The 23187-nt window shown below is 41.9% G+C and overlaps 3 protein-coding genes across 9 annotated transcripts in view; 2 read left to right on the forward strand and 1 right to left on the reverse strand.

The window, feature by feature from the left end:
* Window positions 1-9074, forward strand: LOC110974998 (SAM pointed domain-containing Ets transcription factor-like). Its single transcript, XM_022227023.2, has 7 exons — window positions 1-158; window positions 1131-1234; window positions 4246-4546; window positions 5716-5913; window positions 6170-6310; window positions 6618-6773; window positions 7644-9074. The coding sequence occupies exons 2-7, from the start codon at window positions 1175-1177 to the stop codon at window positions 7820-7822; spliced, it is 1035 nt and encodes a 344-aa protein (XP_022082715.2). The 5' UTR covers window positions 1-158; window positions 1131-1174; the 3' UTR covers window positions 7823-9074.
* sycp3 (synaptonemal complex protein 3) overlaps window positions 4713-23187 on the reverse strand; it is an 18583-nt gene continuing 108 nt past the window's right edge. Inside the window, exons 1-10 of one of the 2 annotated variants that reach the window (XM_022227025.2) lie at window positions 22462-22577; window positions 20346-20519; window positions 19857-19959; window positions 18977-19011; window positions 18573-18690; window positions 17837-17936; window positions 16916-17014; window positions 16252-16356; window positions 13991-14075; window positions 4713-5902 (exon numbers count right to left, since the gene is read on the reverse strand). In XM_022227025.2, the coding sequence (XP_022082717.2) occupies window positions 14022-14075; window positions 16252-16356; window positions 16916-17014; window positions 17837-17936; window positions 18573-18690; window positions 18977-19011; window positions 19857-19959; window positions 20346-20478 (747 nt within the window). In that variant the 5' untranslated portion in view covers window positions 20479-20519; window positions 22462-22577 and the 3' untranslated portion in view covers window positions 4713-5902; window positions 13991-14021. Of the gene's footprint in view, window positions 5903-13990; window positions 14076-16251; window positions 16357-16915; window positions 17015-17836; window positions 17937-18572; window positions 18691-18976; window positions 19012-19856; window positions 19960-20345; window positions 20520-22461; window positions 22578-23187 lie in introns of those variants that run through there. The other variant, XM_022227027.2, reaches the window with a different exon arrangement.
* Window positions 18597-23187, forward strand: part of LOC110974997 (uncharacterized) — a 12938-nt gene continuing 8347 nt past the window's right edge. For all 6 annotated transcript variants that reach the window (XM_087130573.1, XM_087130575.1, XM_022227020.2 and 3 more), the window contains exon 1: window positions 18597-18736. The gene's annotated coding sequence lies outside the window, so the exon portion shown is untranslated. The remainder of the gene's footprint in view (window positions 18737-23187) is intronic.

The following is a 23187-nucleotide window of genomic DNA, read 5'->3' on the forward strand; positions in this document are numbered from 1 at the left end:
AGTTTGTCCATGGTTGGTAAACAGAAGTCAGTGGTATATAAAGGCTAACTACACATAATAATTATTAGAGGTCTATCGCAAGAGTAAGCAGCAGGTCAGTGTTTATGCTCCAGGAACAAGCGCTACCACAACACAAGCTTCTGCGTGATAAACTATTTGTAAGTTTCGTACAATGCTTTTGCTCGTTTGGACTTTACTTCTTCAGCTTTATAGACTTAAATATACGTATAACCGATATTTCCAAACTTTTAATATAAGGATGTTGAATGCCTTCAAGGTTTATGCACATTTATTACTTTCTTGAACATTGTAATGTTCTTTTAGCGATGATACTTTTGATATTTAGTCTTTGTTTTCATTGCTTATTGAACTATTTCACACCAACAGCAAAGTGCACCGTCGTGCTGCAAACAAGGGCAGTTGTGAATTTACATATGTGACTCAATGTGTAATGAAAATGTCTGTCAATTGTCTTGTGAAACTTGTGTATCTCCTTGCTTACGAATTATTACCGAAACGTGCTGGTGATACATCGGACGGTTGAATTTCGTCAACAAGTTCAGTCAAGTTATAACCACGGCCTCCACATCCAACATCTGAACTGGTTCGATTGACAATAGCTGCGAGTTCAATTGTTTCCGAGTACAATAGAAAGACAATTCAGAGTGTTGTTTCGCTTTCGACTCCTTTGAGGTTTAGATATAAGTGGCCAGCGTATGGCAAAAACTTAGCTGGTTTTTTTTTTTTGGCAGATGCACTGATCCGGTGATTTGACTCCAAAAAAGTCCCTGTTTATGTGACTGGGGGAAGCTGGGGGAAGTAATCTCAAAATGTTTGAATTGGAAAAGGAATTTGTTTTTGTTAATTAGCACGTTCCGTGCACACGGCAACATGATGCACATTTTTGTCCCCCACTGACCGGCGGCTGGAGGAATCTGTACGGGTGAAAAGAATATTACTAATTCAGCGCTAACCTTTACAAATGAAAAAAAAAGTGAACGCATATTGTCCGTCTATCTTCCGTGCCCAAAGCTGTACATCGCTGGCTTTATTACTGGCTGCAAGAAAAGCGGAATCTTAACCTTGGAGACAAAAATCTATAAAGTTTGTGGGATGACTTCCATTTGCAGGTATTGAGACTCGAACAAGTGCAGACGAAAGCGGTGCCAGCAACATGTACAGGATGGGAGAAACATGCACACTAAACCCCCTACAGTTCGGTGGATTCAGCCAGGTAAGATAGGAATATTATCAATGTAAATCTTATCCCTATGTTAACGGCCCTCCCTATTTTAACGGCTAGTGCACAATACCGGCAACTAGATGTTTTTAACTGATTTGAGAGAAGCAATAAAGGGGGAAAAAAGCTTGTTGAAGAATCTCGGCATTGGGTAGGATGTTCAGGAACGACTGAATGCTATGACAATCCCAGGGTAGATTTTCTTGTGTGCCTTTGCTTAATTAACGCGTCGATACATGCAGCTGTTTAACGCCAAACAGCGAACGTTTAGGAAGCAGCGTAATGCACCAAATCCCCTCTGTTGTAGAGTTGGGTTTTTGGCTATAAGAACAGAGATAAAGAAGGTAAAAAAGATTTCCCCCATTTAGTTGTCCTGCATTGTACACTTCACCGATTTCTTGTGCAATTGTATATGGGATGAAATGGGTTCCTTCCCAATCATTCCAGCGATAGTCACAAGGGGGAAGGGGAATAACGTGAACGACCACCTTCAATTCAAAATTGTCACGTGAGCTTTGCGTTTCATCATCACGGAATTGCACTAGCTCATCTCTGAAAATAAAGGGACTGCGGCTGTCTCCCCATCTCGCTCGCTTTTTCATCAGGTGTCGTGAATTATGACGCTTGCAGGCAGAGAGATTGAGGAAGTCCTAATACAGAAAATAATGTCCCTCGTCCACTCGTTCAAAATTTCAGAGTGGAAAATAGTGTGGGAAATTTGTGAATGAGAACAAAACTAGATGTTGCGGTTTTTAATAGGCAGCTGTGGTTGCAATTAGAGCTTCCGATATTCTGGCAATAAAAAATTAATACACCTGTGACTGCATCAAATAGTAACATAAGCCATGGTTATACTTTCTAACCATTTTAAAAAATATCAAAATGTCAACAGTTAAACAGATGAATGAATTCACACAGCTTTTTACACGATAAAGGCATTTGTATATACTATCATAGAAACCGTCGATCGTGGCGTTTGCACAATATGGCCATCATTTGAGGTGAGGGCTATTAAAAACCGAATCAGTTTGAAAGAGAATTAGTGAAAATCAACCTTTGATTGGGAAAACGGAAGTGCGGGGAAGGTAATTAAAAGTCGAGCAGTTAGTAAGATCAATCCTTACTCTTGGGTTGATTGGCTCCTGGCCTTGGTAACTGATAGAAAAGCCCCACTGGGCAGAATGGCCGCCACTGCCCCTGCCTAGCAAGTCACGGGCTATTAACAGGGGCTTCCGGGGCGTCACGATTCAGCGATATGCCGCCCGCCACGAAAACAAAACCCACCGCTGCTAGTCACGATAATAATTTGGCTGAGTGCTATATGGTTTGATGATCATTAATACCACGAATTTCGTTCCCGGGATTGGGGTAAAGGTTGCCTTGGGGAAGTTTATAGGAGTAAACTCCTGTCCAGAGGGAAATTGCTAATTTACCACTGAAAACATCTCCCAATAACGTTCTCTTCAAAAATGGCCCCAAGCCAGTCATCAGCAATATGGCCAAAATTGCATTTTTATTTCGCTTCTCCTTAAAACATTATGCACAATAAATAAATGAGCCCCACTGAAAATGAAAGAGAAATTAGATCATAGGTAACAAATGTGATGCAACGCAAAATACAATGTTTTTTGTGCGCAAGGTTCTGCTTCTCCAGCTTCCAAGGTCAACAAAACTGGTTGATCGAACGATCGTGCGTTATGTGGTGCGACAAATGTAGTTCGTGGAAACTCGGTGGAGTTAACCACGAGGGGTTTTCCCTTCTGTTCCCCGAGCGGGAGCAGTGGTGGGCGGTACACAGCTGGTCACAATATCAAACAGATGCGGACGTCGGGGTCAATGACAACTTCCACCCACAGAGGGGACGGGCTGTGATTGGTACGCTCGGTATCAATGACAACCCCTTGGGATTGTGACTGGCAGAACTAGTATAAGTGACGTCATGCACGACGTAGGAAATGGTGCGTGGTAGGATAGCTCCATAGCAGGATTAGGCACAAGTACTGTATAGTGTACGTGTACTGTATGCACACAGATGATGTGTACAGTACTGTGCATGTATTCCAGCGTGCGGGTTCGCGTGACGTCACTCTTATTACCATGCGCGGTTTACCAAAATCGGATGAATTTCCTACAGCGAACCAAACCACACGACCTGCTAAAACCTACAGACGGCGATATCATTAAAATGTACAATGATGTAATGAATAGTGATGTAATGATTATAAATAGAACCACGTCATTCAAACCGAATTGTGACTGATAGAACCATGGAACCCGGGAGATGAACCAAGTCGGCGGTCAACGTCTGCAAGACCATTTCGTCACTCTCGAGTTCTAAGAAACCATTGCACAAGGCCGCGTGACGCTCAAGGTCAAATGTATGAAGCCGGATACTTAACCCAATATCGGTCCAAAATGATTAAAGCAGTATTCGAGAACGTTCGTTTCCTGTGAAATTCAGCTGGCTTTTTTCGAACATTCGTGACACTTGTTTATGACGTGCTAATGTGCGACAAAGCACGCGCGGCAGGCGCGAGGCACCTGTTTGTTCTGGTTTTGATCGAACTAGTCACTGAAAAAAAAATTGCAGGCTACTTGTGAAGTGGGAGCTACCAAGAATTTCCTCGAGAATGTCAACAGTCACTGGGTCAGAAACAACCTGTCACTCCAATCGAGATTTTTCGCAAGAAAATGCTCAACTGCTATGTTGCTGAATACTTTTTGGCAGGAAATGAGTATTATCTGATCAGCATAGAACAATTTTGAAGAAACAATTCTTAAAAGATGTTGAACGACTACACGCACCTGGAAGTCACAAGCAAGTCGACACAGACAGCACTTGCTTATTACAATTATCAATCAAAAAGATAATACTTTGTCAAACCGAATTTAAAATCGAAAAATTCAGAGGGCCCGTCGTTCCAATTCTATAATCTTCTTCAAAGAGAAACCACTAAGAAACATGAAACAGTTATTCCACAATTTTGCCACTTCACTTTTTCCAGGAATTGAGGCCAGAAGACCTCAACATGACTGGTGACTTCATCAATTTCGACTTCACCTCAACCCAGTTCAACGATTTCTTCAGCCACAGCCCTGCCCCCGCCGCAGGTGAAGACACAAATGAGATGGAATGCGCCCTCAGCGAGGTGGAGATGCCAGAGGAATCATCAATGCTGAGTGGTTTGATGGTGCCCCCAGCACAGAGCCAGTACAACGAAGACATGGACCAAGTCCAAGAGTTGATTGTGCGGGATGTCATGGATGACATTGTCACAGCCTGCCAGCTGATTGACATCCCCACAGGTGTGTACATTTACGCTGAAAAGCGTCTGAAGCCTAGCCAGGTCACGATGAAAACACCACAATCCATTTTGGAAAATGTGCCCCTTTCATCAGTACAATTATATAGTTCCTCCAACTCAAGCACACCGTTTGCCAACCCAACATGACCAAATAGTGGCCCAAAGCGTCGGGAACTGATACATGAAATTTATTTCATTGCTATTTTCAAAGCATTACTAAAATGAACACCTTAAGTAAATTAAAACGTTTTGCCAGCTGGCAAAGTTTCAGAAGCAGGGCAAATGATTCAGCTCTAACGTATCTTTTCAAACTCCATGAATACTCAAATGGTTAGTTTGTATATCATGGTTATGGGGGGTTCAGCTAATGACAGATACATGTGTGTCGTAGCGTCAAGGTTATAGGACGATGGGGCACCAAACTTTGATTTTACTAGAAACAGAGAAGGAAGTGACAAACGTGCGGAACATCCGCTCGGAAATAGCAACACCTGAAAACTCCCAGACGGGAAGTGGGTGAAAAGTCAGTGGCAGAAATCTGAGCCTCGGATTTGTGTCAATACACAGGTCAATCACTTCTTAGACTGGGTTAATTATGTAGGTAACGAACTGCTCCTGACGAATAAGCTCAAAGTCTCAAAGGAGTAAATAACATGTACGTGCTGGAACCAACATCTGAACGAACAACTGGAGATCTAAAGAACAACTAGGCTGTTTGAATTTAAAGCCACAACAAACCATCGGTGCTCAACTTCTCAACATTCGGAACGTAAAGCTCTGTGAAGTTATTTACAGAAACACTGCATTGCTTGCATTGCATACACGCTCATGAAAAACAAGCTGAAAAACAATTAATATCTAAATAACTGAGCGAAAATTTAATGAACAGTGGGTTGAAATGAAAACCAAGATAACCTTTCAGGTGTTCAGTGGACACATTGTGAGGACATCGGTTTGTTAAAAAAAACTCAAGACTTATTCAGAAACTAGTGGGCTTATAAAGCCCGAGAACACATTTTCTTGTCAATATAGCAATTACACATGAGTGTCAGAGGGTTACGAAGCAAATCTGGCCTAAACTAGTGTTCAAGTTGGCCTAATTTCATAATTCATAGTTTTCCACAAATGAGATTTAGGTGGATTATTTACCTGTTGTTTTTTCCTCTGCAGATCCGTACAGGTGGAACTCTGAGCAGGTTCAAAAGTGGGTCGAATGGACGAGGCATCAGTACCGGCTACCTGAGATCGAAATTGGGTTCTTTACCATGGACGGAATGAGGCTGTGCAGCTTGACTGACGAACAGTTCAGACAGATCCTTCCAAAATCAGGAGACATCCTGTATGCCCATTTGGATATCTGGAAGAACGGTAAGCAGTTTTTATATTATAAAGTTCAGGTTGATTGAGTTAATGGTTGGCACTGTAAATCTTGCTAAACAATAACTAGATACAAAGATAAAATATTACAGAGACCATCTAGAAATACAAATACAAGTAAAGCATTTTGTGGGTAACCTGTTTCTTCAAAAGTGTATTCCTCTTCCCAAGCCACTGTGGTCACCACCTCTTCCATTACGATTTATTGCATCCTAATAAATATGTAATTTCCCTATCTTCACAACAGCTGCTAAAATGAAGATTGCCGAGGAGATCCTTTCCCCGTGTAATCCAGTCAGCCAATTTCCCGTGGATGAGGGCTGCAACTACCTTGACCTAAGTTCACTTGCTGGATATGAGACGTCAAGCTCTGTCTCAAACAGTGATGGTAAGGGGAGATCTGATTGTTACACCTGATCCCTGGGCTTATAATGAATACACGAAATTCCACTCAACTATTATGGTTTAGTTCCCGTGGCTTTTCAATTGTTCAAGTGCAAAGAATTCTTAGGGAAAATATCCATCTAAGGTGGACATAAACTGCGACTTAGGTTATTCATAACTGACAGTTAAATTCTAGGATCAAGTGAACAAATGCATCAATACCTACATGAAATCATCTCATGTTTTCAACTGCAAGGTTTTCAACACTACATATCTAATTGTCACTTCTTATTTTTTTCCCTTTGCTTCAGATGAGGCTTCAATCCCTTCTCCTGGTCCCAGTGGACCCAACACCTTCATGACCCCCAACCACACCGGTGGAATCCACCTGTGGCAGTTCCTCAAGGAGCTGCTCCTGCAGCCAGATTCCTATGGCTATTGCATCCGGTGGCTGGACCGATCGCAAGGTGGGTCTCTTATTTAGCTCACCGACCGAGCGATCATCTCCAAGGGCTGACTGGAAAGTTGTGCTAAGCCTGCTTATATTTCAAACAAAAATTATGTTTGAACTAGTTGAATAGATTCCCCAGATGCAATCTGACAGACCATTTTCAAACTAAGAAAACCTTTTGACAGTACAGTTGCCCTGTAGGCTTATGAACAGGTCCAGTTGAGTTAGACTTTGTATCACTAGGTGACAGGATAAACAAACTGAGGGGTAACTCTACAAAAGAGTCCTACAAATACAATTTTCACACATGATGCAATTTTGTCCCCCATTAGCAAGCATAAAAGTGCTCACTGTATGAAGTGATTTTTACTAGTGCCTGGTTAATCATACCCCAGTAACTTCAAAAGGAGCTTAAAATAGAACATGACATCAACGGTGCGTTGAAATGTTGTTTACAACCTTCAAACAGGATGTGAAATAGGATACAAATATTTTCCAAGTTTTACTTTAAGGGTGTTCCTAGAAAACATCAAAAGCATCACATACAAACAGGATTTGCACCCTGGAAGAGCTCAGTTGAAAAAAAGTTTTACTTCTTGACAGTAATTGAGAGTGACCAAATACTTCTGAAGTTTCTTTGAGCTAAAACTATAATCTATGTTGTCACCATTTGTTGGTCATTCTGGCTACAACTTAGCATGGAAACAATGTTAAAATTAAAACCAACTGAAATCGCTCAGTTTGGATTTCCAGGGACCATGCAAGATTAATTGCAAATTCAAGTAGAATAGGCAACAAAAGTTTACTTCAGTTAAGATACGATTACACCCGACCTTGTGAGTGATTGATAAGCATGACTGTGAACCCCTCGTCTCTCTGTCTACAGGTATCTTTAAGATCGAAGACTCAGTTGAAGTGGCTCGGCTATGGGGCTTGCGCAAGAACCGGCCAGCCATGAACTATGACAAGCTTAGTCGCTCTATCAGGCAGTACTACAAGAAGGGTATCATGAAGAAGACGGAGGTTGCACAGCGGCTTGTGTACCAGTTTGTGCACCCATGTTAGTACCCCTGTCCATCGGGGTGTTGTGACCCATGCAACAACATATGTCCGTTATATTAACATGATCTCTTTCACTTGATACAATAAAAATGTACAAACAGCTATTTATTTTTTAAATCTAACTTATTCTTTGTAAATACTTTCAACTTGGATCATTTTACAATCTATGCTGCCATGTTGCCTTATATTTCTTCAATATTGTAACGCAATTTTCTGAATGTAATGAACATACTTTTTCTAGAAGTACTACTTTAAATCTAAGAGTATGTTGTACAAAAATTAACAATGCGGACCAAATGTTTTTAAGTTAGAGAAAATTGCTTAAGTTTATACTTCTTTCTGAACTGTATTATGAAGGTTTGGTGTAACTCCACGACAACAAAGATAAGGCGAACAATTTTATTTGTACATTGGAAATTTCCTTTGAATACAGATGAAGGAAACTATACAGGAGACTTATTCAATCCAAAAATCCAGATCCAAAGATGGGCAGGTGATTCTTATTTCCAAGGTGTGAGATACGAAACCTTTAGATCATTCTTATTTGTAAAATGAGCAGAATCTTATCTGCTTAGTGTTAAGTAAGTTTACTAAACTATTTATCTTACTTTTTGTATGTATATACAGTACAAAGGCGGTAGACTTATTTAACAGTTTGTTGAAAATTTTTCAGAAACTGGAAACATGTGTTATGTTTCACAATTGCGCGGCAGTGAGCTGCATTGAGGTATGTTCTATGAACAGCAAAGTCATTTAAATGCATCAGAAATCTTCATGGGGTGAAGCAGTTGTTGCTGGTCGTAGTTTTGATTAAAAAAAAAATGACCACCATCAAATGAAACTGCACAAAGCCAGCACAAGATGTGCATTTGAGCAGACGGATATAACCTCTTTTTATAGTTCAAACAGTAAATTGTTTTCCTAGTAAAAAAACCCCATTAGATTATGCATTTGAAGCACTTTGAACTTTTTTCTAATGAATGACGTTTGTTCTGTGTGATGTGTGGACTTGTTTGATTTTTCCATTTTTATGAACTGAAAACTGAGTTTAAATTAGTGATTGTGTTTCAGTACCTTTAGAAGAACCTTTACCAGATGAAAGCAACTCTCATTGCATAAATACAATTTATTTTTTTTTTTGCTACGCATAATTGCATTCATTGATTTTGCCTGTCTAATCAGATGCTTCTGTATGCGCCATAATGTTTTTATATTGAAATTGAACGGAAACGAAAATAAAATTATATTTAAATTACATAGATTGCCAAATGACTTGCCGATTTATTGGTATTATGTCTGTTTGATGGCTATTTGTGTTTGTTCAGAGGAAATGAGATTAACTCAACCAATGAATAGTCTTTCCTTTAAACGAATGACTGCATTGACTTTGACTTTTGAGGTCTCTGTTATCTCAACGGCCCATAGTTCAAGGCTTCATGTCATTCGGCAAAGCCGAATCGATCCGATCTAGTACTGATCCATGCTCTGACAACCTATAAATTTCAATCATGCTGAATTAGGCAAAGTCCAAATATGTCACACAACGGCGTCGGACATTAACGTGCTGAAAAGACTTCACACCTCTATGGAGCTCAGACTTTGACAAGTTAAGCCGGAAATCAAGCTACTGCATGAGAAATTACATCTCTAGCACCTATTTTCACTCGACCGAATCTGAACACCAAGAACCTTGTAGAGTCATATTATTTCATACGTGCTTGCTGAACAGATAATAAATTTAAAACCGGTTGAGAAGTTTAAGGGATCCAGGAAGAATTACATCCAGAGGACAAACAATACTTTTGACAGGTAGTTTTTGCTTGGTCAAAATTTACAAGCTCCTATTTCTTAGATTAAGTTCTTAAACTGGTGATGAAGAAGTCTTCGCATTTCCTTCAAAAATACCGGGGTTCAATGGAAACATGGCCTCAGGCAACACTGAGGGGTGTCAGTTTTTACAACTTTCCTGGCAGAGGACGGCAGTTTGACAGACAGATATTGCAATTAATCCTAGGGTAAACCCTGATTAAGCATTATATTAGCATTCGACACGACAAAACCCTGCATTCTGTAGAAGTAAATAAAGTATATTTAACGAAATGTTATCTTTTACTCATGGAAGCTACGCTGGAGAACAATGTCAAATAGAGAATCATCCCACAAAAGTTGGTGACAAAATAGTAAATTGGATGATTTTAGGACAGTGTTCTTAGGAGGTCAACTCCCCCTCCCCTTCAAAACGGGAACAACGGCGGGAAGGGGGGGGGAGAACGTCACCCCTGGCAACACGGTGCTTTTTTTTTTAAGGAAGAGAAAGCAGGAACACTTAATCCTACCCTCCACGTTCGGGCTACAGATCCTCAGCCCAGTGGGTTGTCAAAATGAGTTTAACTTATAGTAATGCCTTCAATTCCTTGTGTGAGCTGTTCTGAAACTGAGCCAGGCCGTTTCTGCATTTTGTTGATTCATCCACTTTTGACCGTAGTGTACACAACTCCCTTTAAATTTCTAAAGTTGTGTGCGTCATTAAATTTGTCTAGTCATTCAGACAGTTATCAAAAAATAATGACTAAGTACTTTGGGTAAACAACATCGTTGCATGATGATTCATAGCAAAACATTCTGCTTACAGTGAAAAACTTGTTTGCATAAATGAAGTTTTTCAAGCTAGGTCATGAGTGACTAATTTCACAGCAGCTTGTTAAAACACAAACACATAAGAAAACAAAAACGCAAACAAAATAAAAATCCACCCTGAGCAGAAGTACATCCCCAATCGACGAAAGAAAGACGCGTGGTTAAAAGCTGGTTCTTGCACGCGTTCTGCGTGTACGCAAAGACCATACAAGGCGGAATAAATTAGTTACGCGTACTCAGCGTGCTCCGCGTCAAACCTGCATACTTGCGCGCCTCATGGCGCAGCTATTGGATTCCGGAGTGTGACGTCACTGTGAACCCGAAAGTGCAGTGCAAATGAATGGAGAACGCGCGCGTGTTGGTTCTCGCGCTAATGCCTTTTACACACTTATTGTGAGCGTGACGTATTCACTTCGGTACTCTATGCGGTGAGTCTCAAAAAAATCACGCCCTCTATTGTTACGCTTGGAGAGGATAGGCCAAGAGCTGTGAGTGAGGCAGGCATCTGCACATTTCAGAATGAGGTGAGGTTATTGAGTAAATGGCTGAGAAGACATGTTACAATAGAACTGACATTTAGAGCAGTAAACTCAGGCATTCCTGTTTTGGTTCCATGCAAGACACCTGCTATCACAGTTGGATTTTTTCAGTGTTGCAGAAACTTGTAGACCATCACAAGACCATGTACGATATACGACCAGTACAAGACCAACACACAGACCCCTAGTGGGAATTCATATCTCAAGCTATTCAAATAAACTGCAACAAAAGCATTCCTTTGTCAATGTTCAGCCCTTAGTGATGGACATATGAAGTAAACGAGCTATTGGACACAGAGCAACTCCCACCTTTGTACTGTTGGTTATTGTTATACTGGTATCTCAGGAATTCTTTTCAGACATTGGGGGGATGTGTTAAGTGACAATAGGCTGGAGTGTGTAGAGGGATTGGACTTGTTGGGGGAACCCCTCTGTCCCATTTCGTGCCAGGTATAGTGATTGGTCTTGTGATGGTCTCATCTATAACACTGGTCTTTGTATTGTGCAAAATGCTTCAAACTGACATATTCCATGATATGCAGGAATTAGGATTATGGGCAAATTCACAGGATGTTCAGTTTACAAGTCGAAATACTTAATAATTTTAAATTCGATTGGGGCGGGGGGCATCAATATCCATAGTGCAATGCTGTTTAAGCTAGCTGGGGTATCAGTCATGAGAGAAAGCACAGTAATGTGATCTTGTGAAAATCTCCTGTGTGGGTGGCAATGTGTGGGCTGATACACCCTGATTCAATAACATGATTTTGTGTATATAATCAAATGGGGTTTTCCCTCGAGAGGAAAATGTGTTTGAAATTTCAATAACAAGACAACAGGACTTGTTTTCCGAGAGTTATCATGTGCTAGTAGGTTGGATCCTACAACCCAAGGAGGCCTACGGATCCTGAACACGGGGGGGGGGGGGGGGGCAGGGAGGTGGAAGGGTAGGCCAAATTTGTTTTTTCAGGGAGGGGGCAAAAATTTTTACAATGTATATGAAACCTTTAATGACCTTTCTGAGAGGTGCAATCGAGGCTACATTTGGGGGGATTTTTCCATGCTTTTTGGAAGGAAACTCAACTAGACCAAAATAATTGCCTTTCTCTCATGATATTTCTTTTCTCTCTTCTGATAGGTAAATGACAGCTGTAAATCAACACAGTCGGGCTAACAAAACAAAACCAAAATCAGGTCAACCCTTGTCCCTCATGAGGAAGCCCCGATATCATTAGGGAAATCCCCAGAAGGTGGACAAAAATCCAAGGAAGGAAGTTATTTCACCCCCGGAAACGCATTACTTTAAGACCCAAGCAGAAGATCAAGGAAAAGTAGTCAAATCAAAACAAAACACCATCATGAAAAGTTGTGATATTTGTTAGCATTACTATCAATTCCAATAGTAACGATTTAAATGTCGAATCTGCTTAGTGCCAAAATTTCCTCATCCTTTCTTTAAAATGATCTCACATCAACTGAATCTTACATCGTTACTATGGAACTTTTGTCTTGCAACCGATTCGGGTACTCTCAGCAAATGTGCGTACCCTGACCAAGGATTTTTAAGTATAACAAGTGAAATGCAGTCATGTACACAAAGAAACAGTGGGTATGGGCCGAAAACCAATTGAACATATTGTGGACTAGACAAGCAAGCACACAGAAAAGAAAATAACTCTTCACATGAAGCTTCCTGACTCCAGGACATGACAACTGGCAATTATCTGGAGTTCATTTTGCGGTGATCCACAACAAGAGGGAAATAGGAAGTGGTTTGAAAACCTAAACCAAATTTCGGTTTTGAGAGGAAAGAGCTAAGTGGACGGTTCTTACAGTGGGATACAGTTCTGACAGCCAAGCCAGGATTACATTTCATGACAGCATTCCAGCGGGCAGCAAGGAAGTCCTTGTTACTAGACAAAAGTCATTAGCACATGTACCAATTAAGGATGTGAGCGGGTGCATTAGTGACGGGGACACAGCTTGGGTTTGGCAATGATTTTTAAACAATAAAGTTTCAATCAATGAAATGAATTACCACAAAAATATTCCGACAGACGTACTGATGCAGGAAGAAAGACTCCCAACACTGCGGAAGAGCAAGAACTGAGGGCATGCTTGTGCTTTGCAAATTAACCCCCCCCCTCTCCTTCACAGAACAAGATTCAAAAAAAGAGGGTGAGAAGTCTTCCTCAATCATCCTCAATCACAGATCTCGACAATACATGATGTTAGAAAATGACTATTACTTTTAGGACATGGGCCCTCCATCAAAATGGTGAAGGAACAATTGACCGAGGCTTAGTTGAATTACAATTAGAATACCTGAGTGTGTATATCAGTCACAGCTTTCCACACACACACTGGAACTACATGTACATGATGAATTTGGGTTTACAACTTGCCAACGGGCCAAGCCTAAAAAGATTACAGGAGGCACAGATGGAAAGCGAGCTAAGATTAAGTGCTATTTATCACTGGCCCTTTGTCTCTGTGCAATAGCGTAGAATTCCTCAGGAACTGGGGCACGTCCCCCAACGTGATAAACAGGAAAACATCAAATGAAGTATTAATAAGTAAAACTACAAAATGTGACACGTTTCACACCGTAGTCTGTGCAGGTTACTTTCTTGACAATGGACAGTTTTTGGTTAATCATCAAACCCACTGTGACCCAGTTGATCTACACGAGTCGTCACCAAAACTGTTACCGGGATTATCCAAATCGAGCTTAAGTGCACCCCCAATCGGTGAAAGAAGACAAGTGGTTACAAGCTGGTTCTTGCATGCATGCTGCACTCGCAGTACCGTACATGCCGGAATAAATTAGTTACGCATACTCAGCGTGCTCCGCGTCAAACGTGCATATACTTGCGCGCCTAATGGCGCGCCTATACAGTGAGTACCAAAAAACATGCCCTCTTTTGTTCCGCTTGGAGCGGATAAACCATCCATCTGGGGATTTTTGTGAGATCATTTACGCCGGGTCACTCACCTGGTGATTCTGTGAGATGAGATATGCTCTTCTAGAAGAACATTGTCTGCAGCGACTTTCGGACATTGGCCATTTCTTGATTTTGCTTCAAAAAGACAGGGAAATATTCACCAAAGTTAAAATGTCACTGTCGGGACACTGTAATTCATCAAGGTCGTCTTATTCCTTTTTTATAGGTCCATGGTCTTATGCATGTGCGCACAGACTCCCAAAATATCGTTCATCATTTAAGTAATATTCATTTAGATAATCAGCAACCAGCAAAATGGTATGAGCAAATGTAAAAAAAAATCAGGATTTATTTTAAAAAGAAAGAAAGACAGAAAGAGTGATCTTATAGACAAAGTTCACCTTGCTCTAGGGTGCAACTGGGAAACAAAAGTAGCTGTCACAAACTTCACATTTAATGTTTAAAATCACAAGAGGGCAGTATTTACAATCTGTGTACCAGAAATCAAACTTTGCCTTCACACTGTAGAGGGCACTGTTACATTTGTATGGTCAGATCAGAGCTGTATGCAGAGTGCCATCAGCTTCAGACTTAGGAAACCAAAATGGCTGTTCACATTATTGTCACAGTATTGCGTGTGACTGTTTTCCTTCCTCCATGCTGCAATCGTGGTGCAATACTTTAATTATCCATGTACACTGATGCGAATCCACCATTCTGATTCCAAAAATTGAGACATTTCACGACTCTCTCTACATGTCATGACACGTGTAACAGCTCCATGCTCTGTGTATCGTATTGGCATAATCTGGATGATATTGGTACTCTTTTGAAGCAGAACTCTTTAAATTGTGAGGCAAAGCCACTGCACCGATAGCCCTAATTGTTTGGAATCACTACATGTAGGCATCATCAGGTATCAGTTTGAAGTTATGGATGATCTGTAATGGCAGGAGAGTAAGGCTTCAGTTCAGGTACGTTTTGTCATTGGCAGTGAAGTGTCACTACTTTTGCCCCTCAAGCTAAGGTACGGTGCTCCTTGTTTTGCCTGTACTGTCTCAAAGCTCAGACAGGTGAAGCCAGGAGCCTCAGATTAAACTTCCAGGGGTAGATCAGATAGCATTGGAACTTAGCTTGAGTAACTCCATCCAAAATGACAATGGGGAACTTGCAATATGGGCGATTCACAATAGTGCGCCACCAAGAGCTTGCAATACGTTGGACAATCATAAGGCGCGAAATTTGTCGACCCTCTCCAAACGCGCATTGGGTCGACAAATTTCGTACACTGTGATTGGCCAACCCGTTGCAAACTCTTGGTGGCGCACTATTGTGAAACGGCCGTATTGCCAATGTCAAGAGTTACTCAGGCGTAGCAAACTCCCTTATATGCTTACATACCCAGCAAGATTTGGAACGGAGGGGTACCCCCCCCTCCACAGGTCCAAACCCTATAGATAGATACTCTAGACTATTGTTACCTAACACACACCCCCCCCCAGATTTTTGAAAAGAATTCCTGAGATTCTGGTCACACAATGACAAACACAAAAGGAGAGGGGAGCTCTCTCCATCCCGTATCTTGCTTCAAATGTGCTACCTTCAGTGCCAATGGATAGATGATGATGCCCTGCTGTAACTTAATGCCATGGGAACACACTGAATCATCCATGGGCCAACTGACCCGTCCATCTAACGTGTTCGCAAGTGAACCCTGCAAGAAATGAGACCGAGGGGTACCCCCCCAACACGTCCAATCCCTATACACATTCCAGACTATTGTTACTTAACACATCCCCCCAAGATGTCTGAAAGGAATTCCCCAGATTCCTGCGAGACAATGACCAACACAAAGCAGGGGGGGTTCTCTCCGTCTCATACCTTGCTGCATATGTTCACAAGTGAACCCTCCGCGCCTCACAGGCAAAGAAGGGAGACGGAGGCTACGGGCAGCGATTTTAGATCAGAGGTACTGGATGTCACTGTACATTCCAGTGAATAGGACTTTCTTAATCTGTGACATCATCAGTCATACAAACCTGTGCGCACGAACAGACTTTCACTGTCATGCATAGTGTGAAGCACACCAATATCCAATGATAATAAGCACATTACTTTCTCCAAGATTTTAAGACATTCCCTGTGCTGCACCTTTTTCTAAGTTGAATGTGCCCCATGCTGCGTTCTCACACTTGCACCGTATTTGTTCCATTGGGCATTGTGGTTCTGAATTCGGTTCTTTAAGTCCCGACTTCCCTCTTGCTCTTGGGTTTTGACATCTCTGTTGTCATGGTAACTCTTCGCATCTTACCGTATCCATGAGTATCTTCTTCTGCAGCATGCTCATCTCCTTGCGTAGTTCTCCTTGGACGTGACTCTGCTGATCAGTGTGGCACTGTTCCAACTCGTTCATCGTCTGCAATTACGAAACAATCAAGACACAAAACTTAGGAGAAGAAACGCTGCAGGCAGGCAGTTAGCAAACACCGTCAAAATTTCCCCAGTCATTTTCAGGGGAATTGATTCAGTGTTAATTTTCACTGCAGGTTTTGCCCTTACCCGATGTTTATATCTATAAACGCTGTACGCTCAGTGCTTGTCCAACAGCTTGTGAAAAATTTCACAAGCTTTCTCTGGTGGGACTTGAACCCACGACTTCCTGCTTACTAGTGTAGACATCTGAAGCACTCGACCACCAAGCTTGCCGGGGTCAGTTGGCAGGGGTCAGTCTAGTCACAAGTCGCTTCACAATGCCAGTCATGAGTAACATGATGAACAGTGACAAACGAATGCTTTTATCACTACTCATTGGAACAGTTGTTTGAATTGGCTTAAGACTAAATGACTTGTGACAGGCTTGTGATGGACTGACAGGGACTTGCAGGGACTTGTATTGGACTCGAATACAACACTTACATGTGGGGGACTCAACGACGTAAAGAATTCTGCGTCAAGTTAAAATCTGTGGGCATTACCTTTGAGTACTGATCAAAGAGTTGCCTAATGGTCTTCAGTCGCTGTGACATCGTGATGCGAGATTGTTGAAACAGTTTCTGCTGCTGACGGAAGACTGTCTGATATAGGACAGAGGTGCCAACAAACAGTTAGTTTGAATCAGAATTAAGACTAGCAAAACACCCACCACCGCATGACATGTATAAACTTTTCTAAATACTAACAGAAATAAAGTCTTGGTTTCAAGCCGTCGCTGCTTATTTAGTTCACGGATCCACTGTCATAAGCGGGCTTTTCACGACCAACAGCTATTGCCCACAAACCAGCGTTTGGTCATGATAACGCCCTCTTGTGGCAGCAGTTTCATGAACTGAATAAATAGTAACATCTCGGAGGCCCAGGTTCGAGTCCCGGCTTAGCCCAGGCTTTAAAGTGCATTTGGTTTCCAGTCCATACTCGCTCTCGCAGGTTTTCTCCGGGTACTCCGGTTTCCTCCTACCTCTAAAACTGGACCTTCTTCCTAACTCTGTAATGTGATGCTGATTAATAAAGTGTACGAATAAACGTACAGCTATTGGCGCAAACAGCCTGAGTGGTTGAAAGCGCCATTAAAACAAAACAACAACCACCATAACTAAGGAAGACCTTGATGTTTGGCACGCAGCAAGTAAAAAAAAACACATTCTGTGCAGCAAGAGTAATCTTTGGTTTAAAAGGGCTGGGCATATTCCTCTTTTCAAAAGTGTTTAGATTTCCTTGTTTAATCACGCTAATTCCTTCAGGTAAACACATGGGGTAAAATTTCATTATCTACAGAATTACTCGTACTTTGCCTTTTCTCTAGTAAATTGGGACCGAGAGTTTTTTGCATCCCGAACTTTGTCCATTTTGAACTTAGACTCTCAATGGATTTGGTTGAAGTTTTTGAGGTAATTGATGACCTGTATTTTTTCCTCCTGTTCCTTGACTTTGTTGACGTCTGTCTCCCACTGGTCTAGCACGCTGCTCAGTTGCTTGGTGTATTCCTCTTGCAAACGGTTTCTGAAAAGAAAGCAAAATAGTTCCCACCGTTTGTACTGAGAGAAAATACAACGTCATTTCACGGAGAATGAAAATCACGATGTTGATACAGGAAGCGATAATTTGGCAACCTCTTTTTCAAATGCACTGGTAGTATTTATGTTTCATTTTTTCCTTCATTGGGGATGTGGCATTGCATGACATATTTTCCTTGTAAGCGCTGGCTTCATTTTCCCACAATGCAACAAAACTGATACCATCGCATTCTGGCAAAGAAGCCCATGACTGATGGGTGATTAACCAGAGGTCACAGGTCACTCCAGTAGGAATTTTTTTAAATCAAGGGCGGAGTTTGTCACTCGTTTTGCCATATAGTGGCTATTTTTTCAACTTCACAATGATCTAATCCTGCAGTACTTACTATTTTCACGGGATATCACTTAAGTTCAACAGAAAGTCCTTCACCTCCTACACGTACATGTATAAGATTGCGTTGCAACAAGGAATGAAAACCCACACCAAAAAGAGCCAAAAATTAAACTCGAACTGCATCCTAGGTCTTTGCCTTTGGAAATAGGTGGAGATGCGGCGACATTAGATGTCACCGTCACCCTGGAAGCCTGGCTTGTACACGGCCAAAGATACATGTAGTCTTACCTCTCTGTCTGCTGCATCTTCCAGATTTTCTCCACCTTGGTGTTAGCGGACTTCAGGCTCTGCTGAGTGAAATTTTCCAACTTCTTCCGCTTGGACACCAGGGATTTCCTGATATCAGCTTCAACACAAGAGACATTTTGGGTACTGAAGTCAGAGAAGCGCAGGTGGGTCAAATGCCTCGGGAAAATAAATTTGTTTTTAAATTTCTGGTAGAAGTTTTGGAGAAGTTTAATCAAATCATGAAAGAGGGATTTTGGGAGGGTAATCAAATTCTTTATGGAGATGATACTGGACAATGTACTTGGAAGATGTTAATCCCCAGCTGAGATTGATGTAACCTGATTTAGGTTAGTCGGCAGTGAGACTCATTCAAGACCCCTGGGATGAATACTTGTGTAGCTTACCTCCAAAAGACTCTAGCATAGTTTGCATCTCTCCGCTGTGATGAAAAAACACACAATAAAAAAACACAGTCTGAGTTTCTATCATCAGTGATTAGGTTTGGCTTTAAAAAGGAGAGTATTCGTGAGATTATGCCTAAGCAACTGTGCCGATTATCTTTGTGGGGTCCTCAGCATCTGAAAATGGGTGCCAAATCATTCCAGGGTGGAAGGACATTAAAGTCAAATGTGCTGAGATACAATGTGAAGCAGAAAAATTGGTTAACTGTACATGCTGACTAGAAATCGGCATCTGTGAAGAAATGCATCTGCTAACACCAATACAAACCATGACATTATTTGGTATCACATGAATGGAAGTAGAACATGGAATAATGTAGTAATAATGCGAGCGTGCAAACAAATTTATCTTCAAGCGAACTTGACACTCAGTAAAGATGTCATCGGGGACTATGCATGGAAAAGCACTATGTTTGAATGTACAGTAAGCTTTGCAGCTGTGCGTTTGCATGAAAGCAGAACAAAGTGAAAAGTTAGAGGCTAGGGGTCAGGGGTTTGACATGAATCGTGCAATACAGTCTACTGTTTGTTGCCGTAGATCGACCAATTATAATTAAGAATTCAAGTCTGCTTGAAGATAAACTCCCCTATTCCCTGTTTACTCTGCCAAGCAGCATGTTTTGTTAACTGCAGTAAGTTGTATCTGTAGGTGCCTGATATGCTTCAGAACTGAGGCAGTATCCTCTGCCTTGGCTTGAACCTGTAACATAACATGTATGTGGACTAACAAATTTCGGCAGTGCACAGGGCCCTAATTTCCTCGGCAAGGTGCCTCCCTAATGAGGGAGGACACACAGATGTGAATTCTACCCAAGTTACTCACTCAAAATTTGTGCTAGTTTGTGGGAGGCTACCCTCTTCATCTTCGTCTACTTCCTCGTAAAACCGCTTCTTGGTAGCCTTGGGTGCGGTCGATGCATCATCTTCTACGTTATTTGAAAACGGAAGAATCTCAAAATTTGTCAGGAGTTCCCTGCCATGTTTTTTCAGTCTTTGAGTGACGTAAACCTTGATTTGACTGATTGTGGGGCCTAGCATCATAGTGGAACTTATGCCTAATTTCTGTATTGGGTTTTCACCTTGAGACGGAAACAATGATAAGGAATAAGGTTCGGGGGTAACGTTGTTGGTCCTGATCTATCAGTCACCTGATTGCTCTGTGCAATTGGTCAATTCTGAAATTGCCAATGTGACTTCCCTATTTTGACACAATCTTTCACAAGTGTGAATAAGAAGGAAAAGCCAATTGGCTGATGGCGGTAAGATCAACCAATCTTGCAAAGATCAGGTGATCATACATATCACAAATTACCTCTGCTGCTTCCAGCTGCTTCCTCCTGGTTGTCCTCATAGAAATCATACTTGTCGACAGGCTCTTTGGACTTGTCTTTCTGAGTTGAAGCTGTGGGCGTGGCTTTCTTTGCTGCTGTAGAAGCGCGCGGCATCCTTCTCAACTCCAATGCTAGCGAGTGGTTCCTACAATTGTCTTAAAAGAAACAGGCCCAACAAAGCAATAATTGATGATACAGGCCTACCTGTGCACCTGTAGCCTACATGTACTTTGTATTATTTTTGTATGGTTTTTGCTTTTTGCAAAATATTTATCAAGGCCATGTAGGCCTATTCATGTATATGACAGTTAGGGTAATTCACTGAATCCCTGTTCTTGGCTACACCTGATTAACACGGGAACGGTGTTCTTGATTAGGTTGTTATGAACGGGCAGGTGCGTGTCGCGTTGTAGCAAAGCAATGCAAAATGGCTGACAAATCTCGGATTTTGCACTTATTTGAAGACGATTCAGAAGATTCAAGTGAAACAGATCAAACTATGACCCTCACAGCAGCCCCTCTTTTTGAAGAGAAGAGAGCGAGAATTCCTGGGTTTACTGAAAAGGTAATTCCAGCCATGCAGGACTCAGAATTCAGATCTCATTTTCGTCTGTCCACCAGGACCTGTGAATATATTCTGCACAGTCTACCATTTTGTTCTAGCTGCACCTCGCTTAACCCTCCACAACTGGGGAGTGAAAACATCGATCCGCGAACACCCTCGCGGGTCAGTTTATCACATTCAACGCCGCTGTTCTTGAGTCCGGTCAACTTGAGTGTTGTCAAGAACAGGGATTCGACGATGCTCTTAGGGTCTGACTGTGGTGGATTGTTGTAAACAAAGCAAGTGCATCAGCTATACTGTATGTGGCTACAGCTGAGATCTGTTGCTCAGTTAAACCCCCCCCCCAGCAGTGGTTGTATCCTTATTCTGGCCTAATACTTTCATTTAGGCTTACTAGCTGTTAAGTGATTATTGGTGTATCTGACCAGAGGCAGAATGTGATTGATCATTATTAGGCGAAAACCTTGCGTCTGAATAGGCTGGACATGCTTGATGCTCAACTACAAACATAACGTTAGTCATAGCATAGAGGTACATGTAGGAAAGACCTGGACTTCCGTGATGATATTATTGTACATTATCATGGCGGTGAAGGTCCCACTCAGCCATTTAGAATGTGTGACCGTGTGGTTGCCAGGTCCCTAATTTTGCCACCGATTGTTAAGTCTGATTGATTTTCACTGGAAGTGGCAAATAAGGGACCTGGCGACTATATTGTCATGCACACTACACTAGTGTATGGCAGTGCCAGTTTTCCTGTCTGGTCAAACATGCGGTCCCACCTCCTTCGCGTCCTTTAGTTTTACCCATTTTAGGCCTAGGCCTGCTTCACAAATTGCGACTAGGGGGCCTACTAACTGACATGGCATAGGCCCAACGTTATCCCTCCACCAGAAATAATACTTAATCACTGCGCCCTGGAGGTACAACTACTACAAGTACATGTAGGTCTAGGCCCCAGGCCACAAACAACAATTGTTTTTCTAGGCCCCCTTCATTAAATATGTTTAGGTCTCAAACTTCCTTGCTGAAATTTAGGGCCCGGGCTTCGCACAACATTTCAAATGTTACCTGCAAGGCTGCATGTGTCAAGAAATACGATAGGTCTATTCATTGTTACATGACCTGATGCCACACCCGAATCCGCGTCGTTCAACCTCGACCGGTGTACCGTCGGCATGTAAAGCATGATCCAGGGCCTAGACCTACACCGGTCGACCACTGCACTGTCATGACTGTAGTGCTACTGCAACCAGTAGCAATCCACATGGCGGCATATTTTCACATAAACACACCAAGTCACACTGACATGACCGTCAGCACCAGGCCTAACCACAGAACCCTGCTAAACACATGCTAAAGTTAGCATGTTGCCCTAGAACTTTCAAGTATGTACCTAGGCCTAGTTACCAGCTACTAGTAGTCGTAGAACGAAGGAAATGGTTCTAACGTTAGAGCAGAATGTGGACTAAACTCAAGCTTTTCGTGGTCTTAACCAACAATCAAATCACATGAGATGTGCTCTGACGTACCTTTAAGTATAGTGGCAGTCGATGACAACCGCAATTAAAAAAACAACTCCGAGGAATTTACGTGCATGCAGTGCTTACGTCGCTAGCTAGCTGTGCGCGCCACACGAAAATATTTGACTGAAAGGTCACTAAAGGTCAACTATAGACGTAACTTCGATATTCATCCGCTCCAGCAAAAGCCCGTTTCCGGAAAATAATTTCAATTCTTCGATGAGTCTTAATATTAAATGATGTAACATTAATAAATGCGATTGTAAAGGGAAATCAGAAGAGCAAGCGAGTAGGTTTCTATTATTTCATCTAAAGAGCCGTCCTATTTTTTGCCATGGTTTTTAAGTCGTAAGGACACTTTATAAGGGAAAGTTGTGGTGGGACGATTTGAAGTAAAAAGTTCGTCTGCCTCAGCCAGCGCGTGGCTTTGATGGTTTTGTATAACCCGACTCCGAGTCGAGTCGCTATTTTTATGACTTGTGACTTGACTTGTTAATACCAGCTTTGACTTGTGACTTGACTTGGACTTGCCAAAAGTGACTTGTGACTTGACTTGGACTTGCAAAAAGAGGGTTGTTACTTGACTTGTGTTTTGACCCAATGACTTGTGATTTGACTTGTCCTGTGACCAAATGACTTGTGACTGGACCTAATGACTCACAAGTGACTTGGACTTGCATATAATGAATTGACTTGGACTTGTAAAATATGACTTGCTGCCACCTCTGTTGAAGT

This window comes from Acanthaster planci, linkage group LG20, assembly GCF_054643075.1.
Source record: "Acanthaster planci isolate LZ-2023a linkage group LG20, COTS_SCS, whole genome shotgun sequence".
NCBI classification, from domain to species: domain Eukaryota; kingdom Metazoa; phylum Echinodermata; class Asteroidea; order Valvatida; family Acanthasteridae; genus Acanthaster; species Acanthaster planci.

Excerpts from the sequence above, each read along its gene's own strand:
- LOC110974998 (XM_022227023.2), top strand. The coding sequence starts at position 1,175 with ATGTACAGGATGGGAGAAACATGCACACTAAACCCCCTACAGTTCGGT. Across the intron at positions 1,235-4,245 it reads AGTTCGGTGGATTCAGCCAG|GAATTGAGGCCAGAAGACCT; the intron begins GTAAGATAGGAA and ends CACTTTTTCCAG. Across the intron at positions 4,547-5,715 it reads GCTGATTGACATCCCCACAG|ATCCGTACAGGTGGAACTCT; the intron begins GTGTGTACATTT and ends TTTCCTCTGCAG.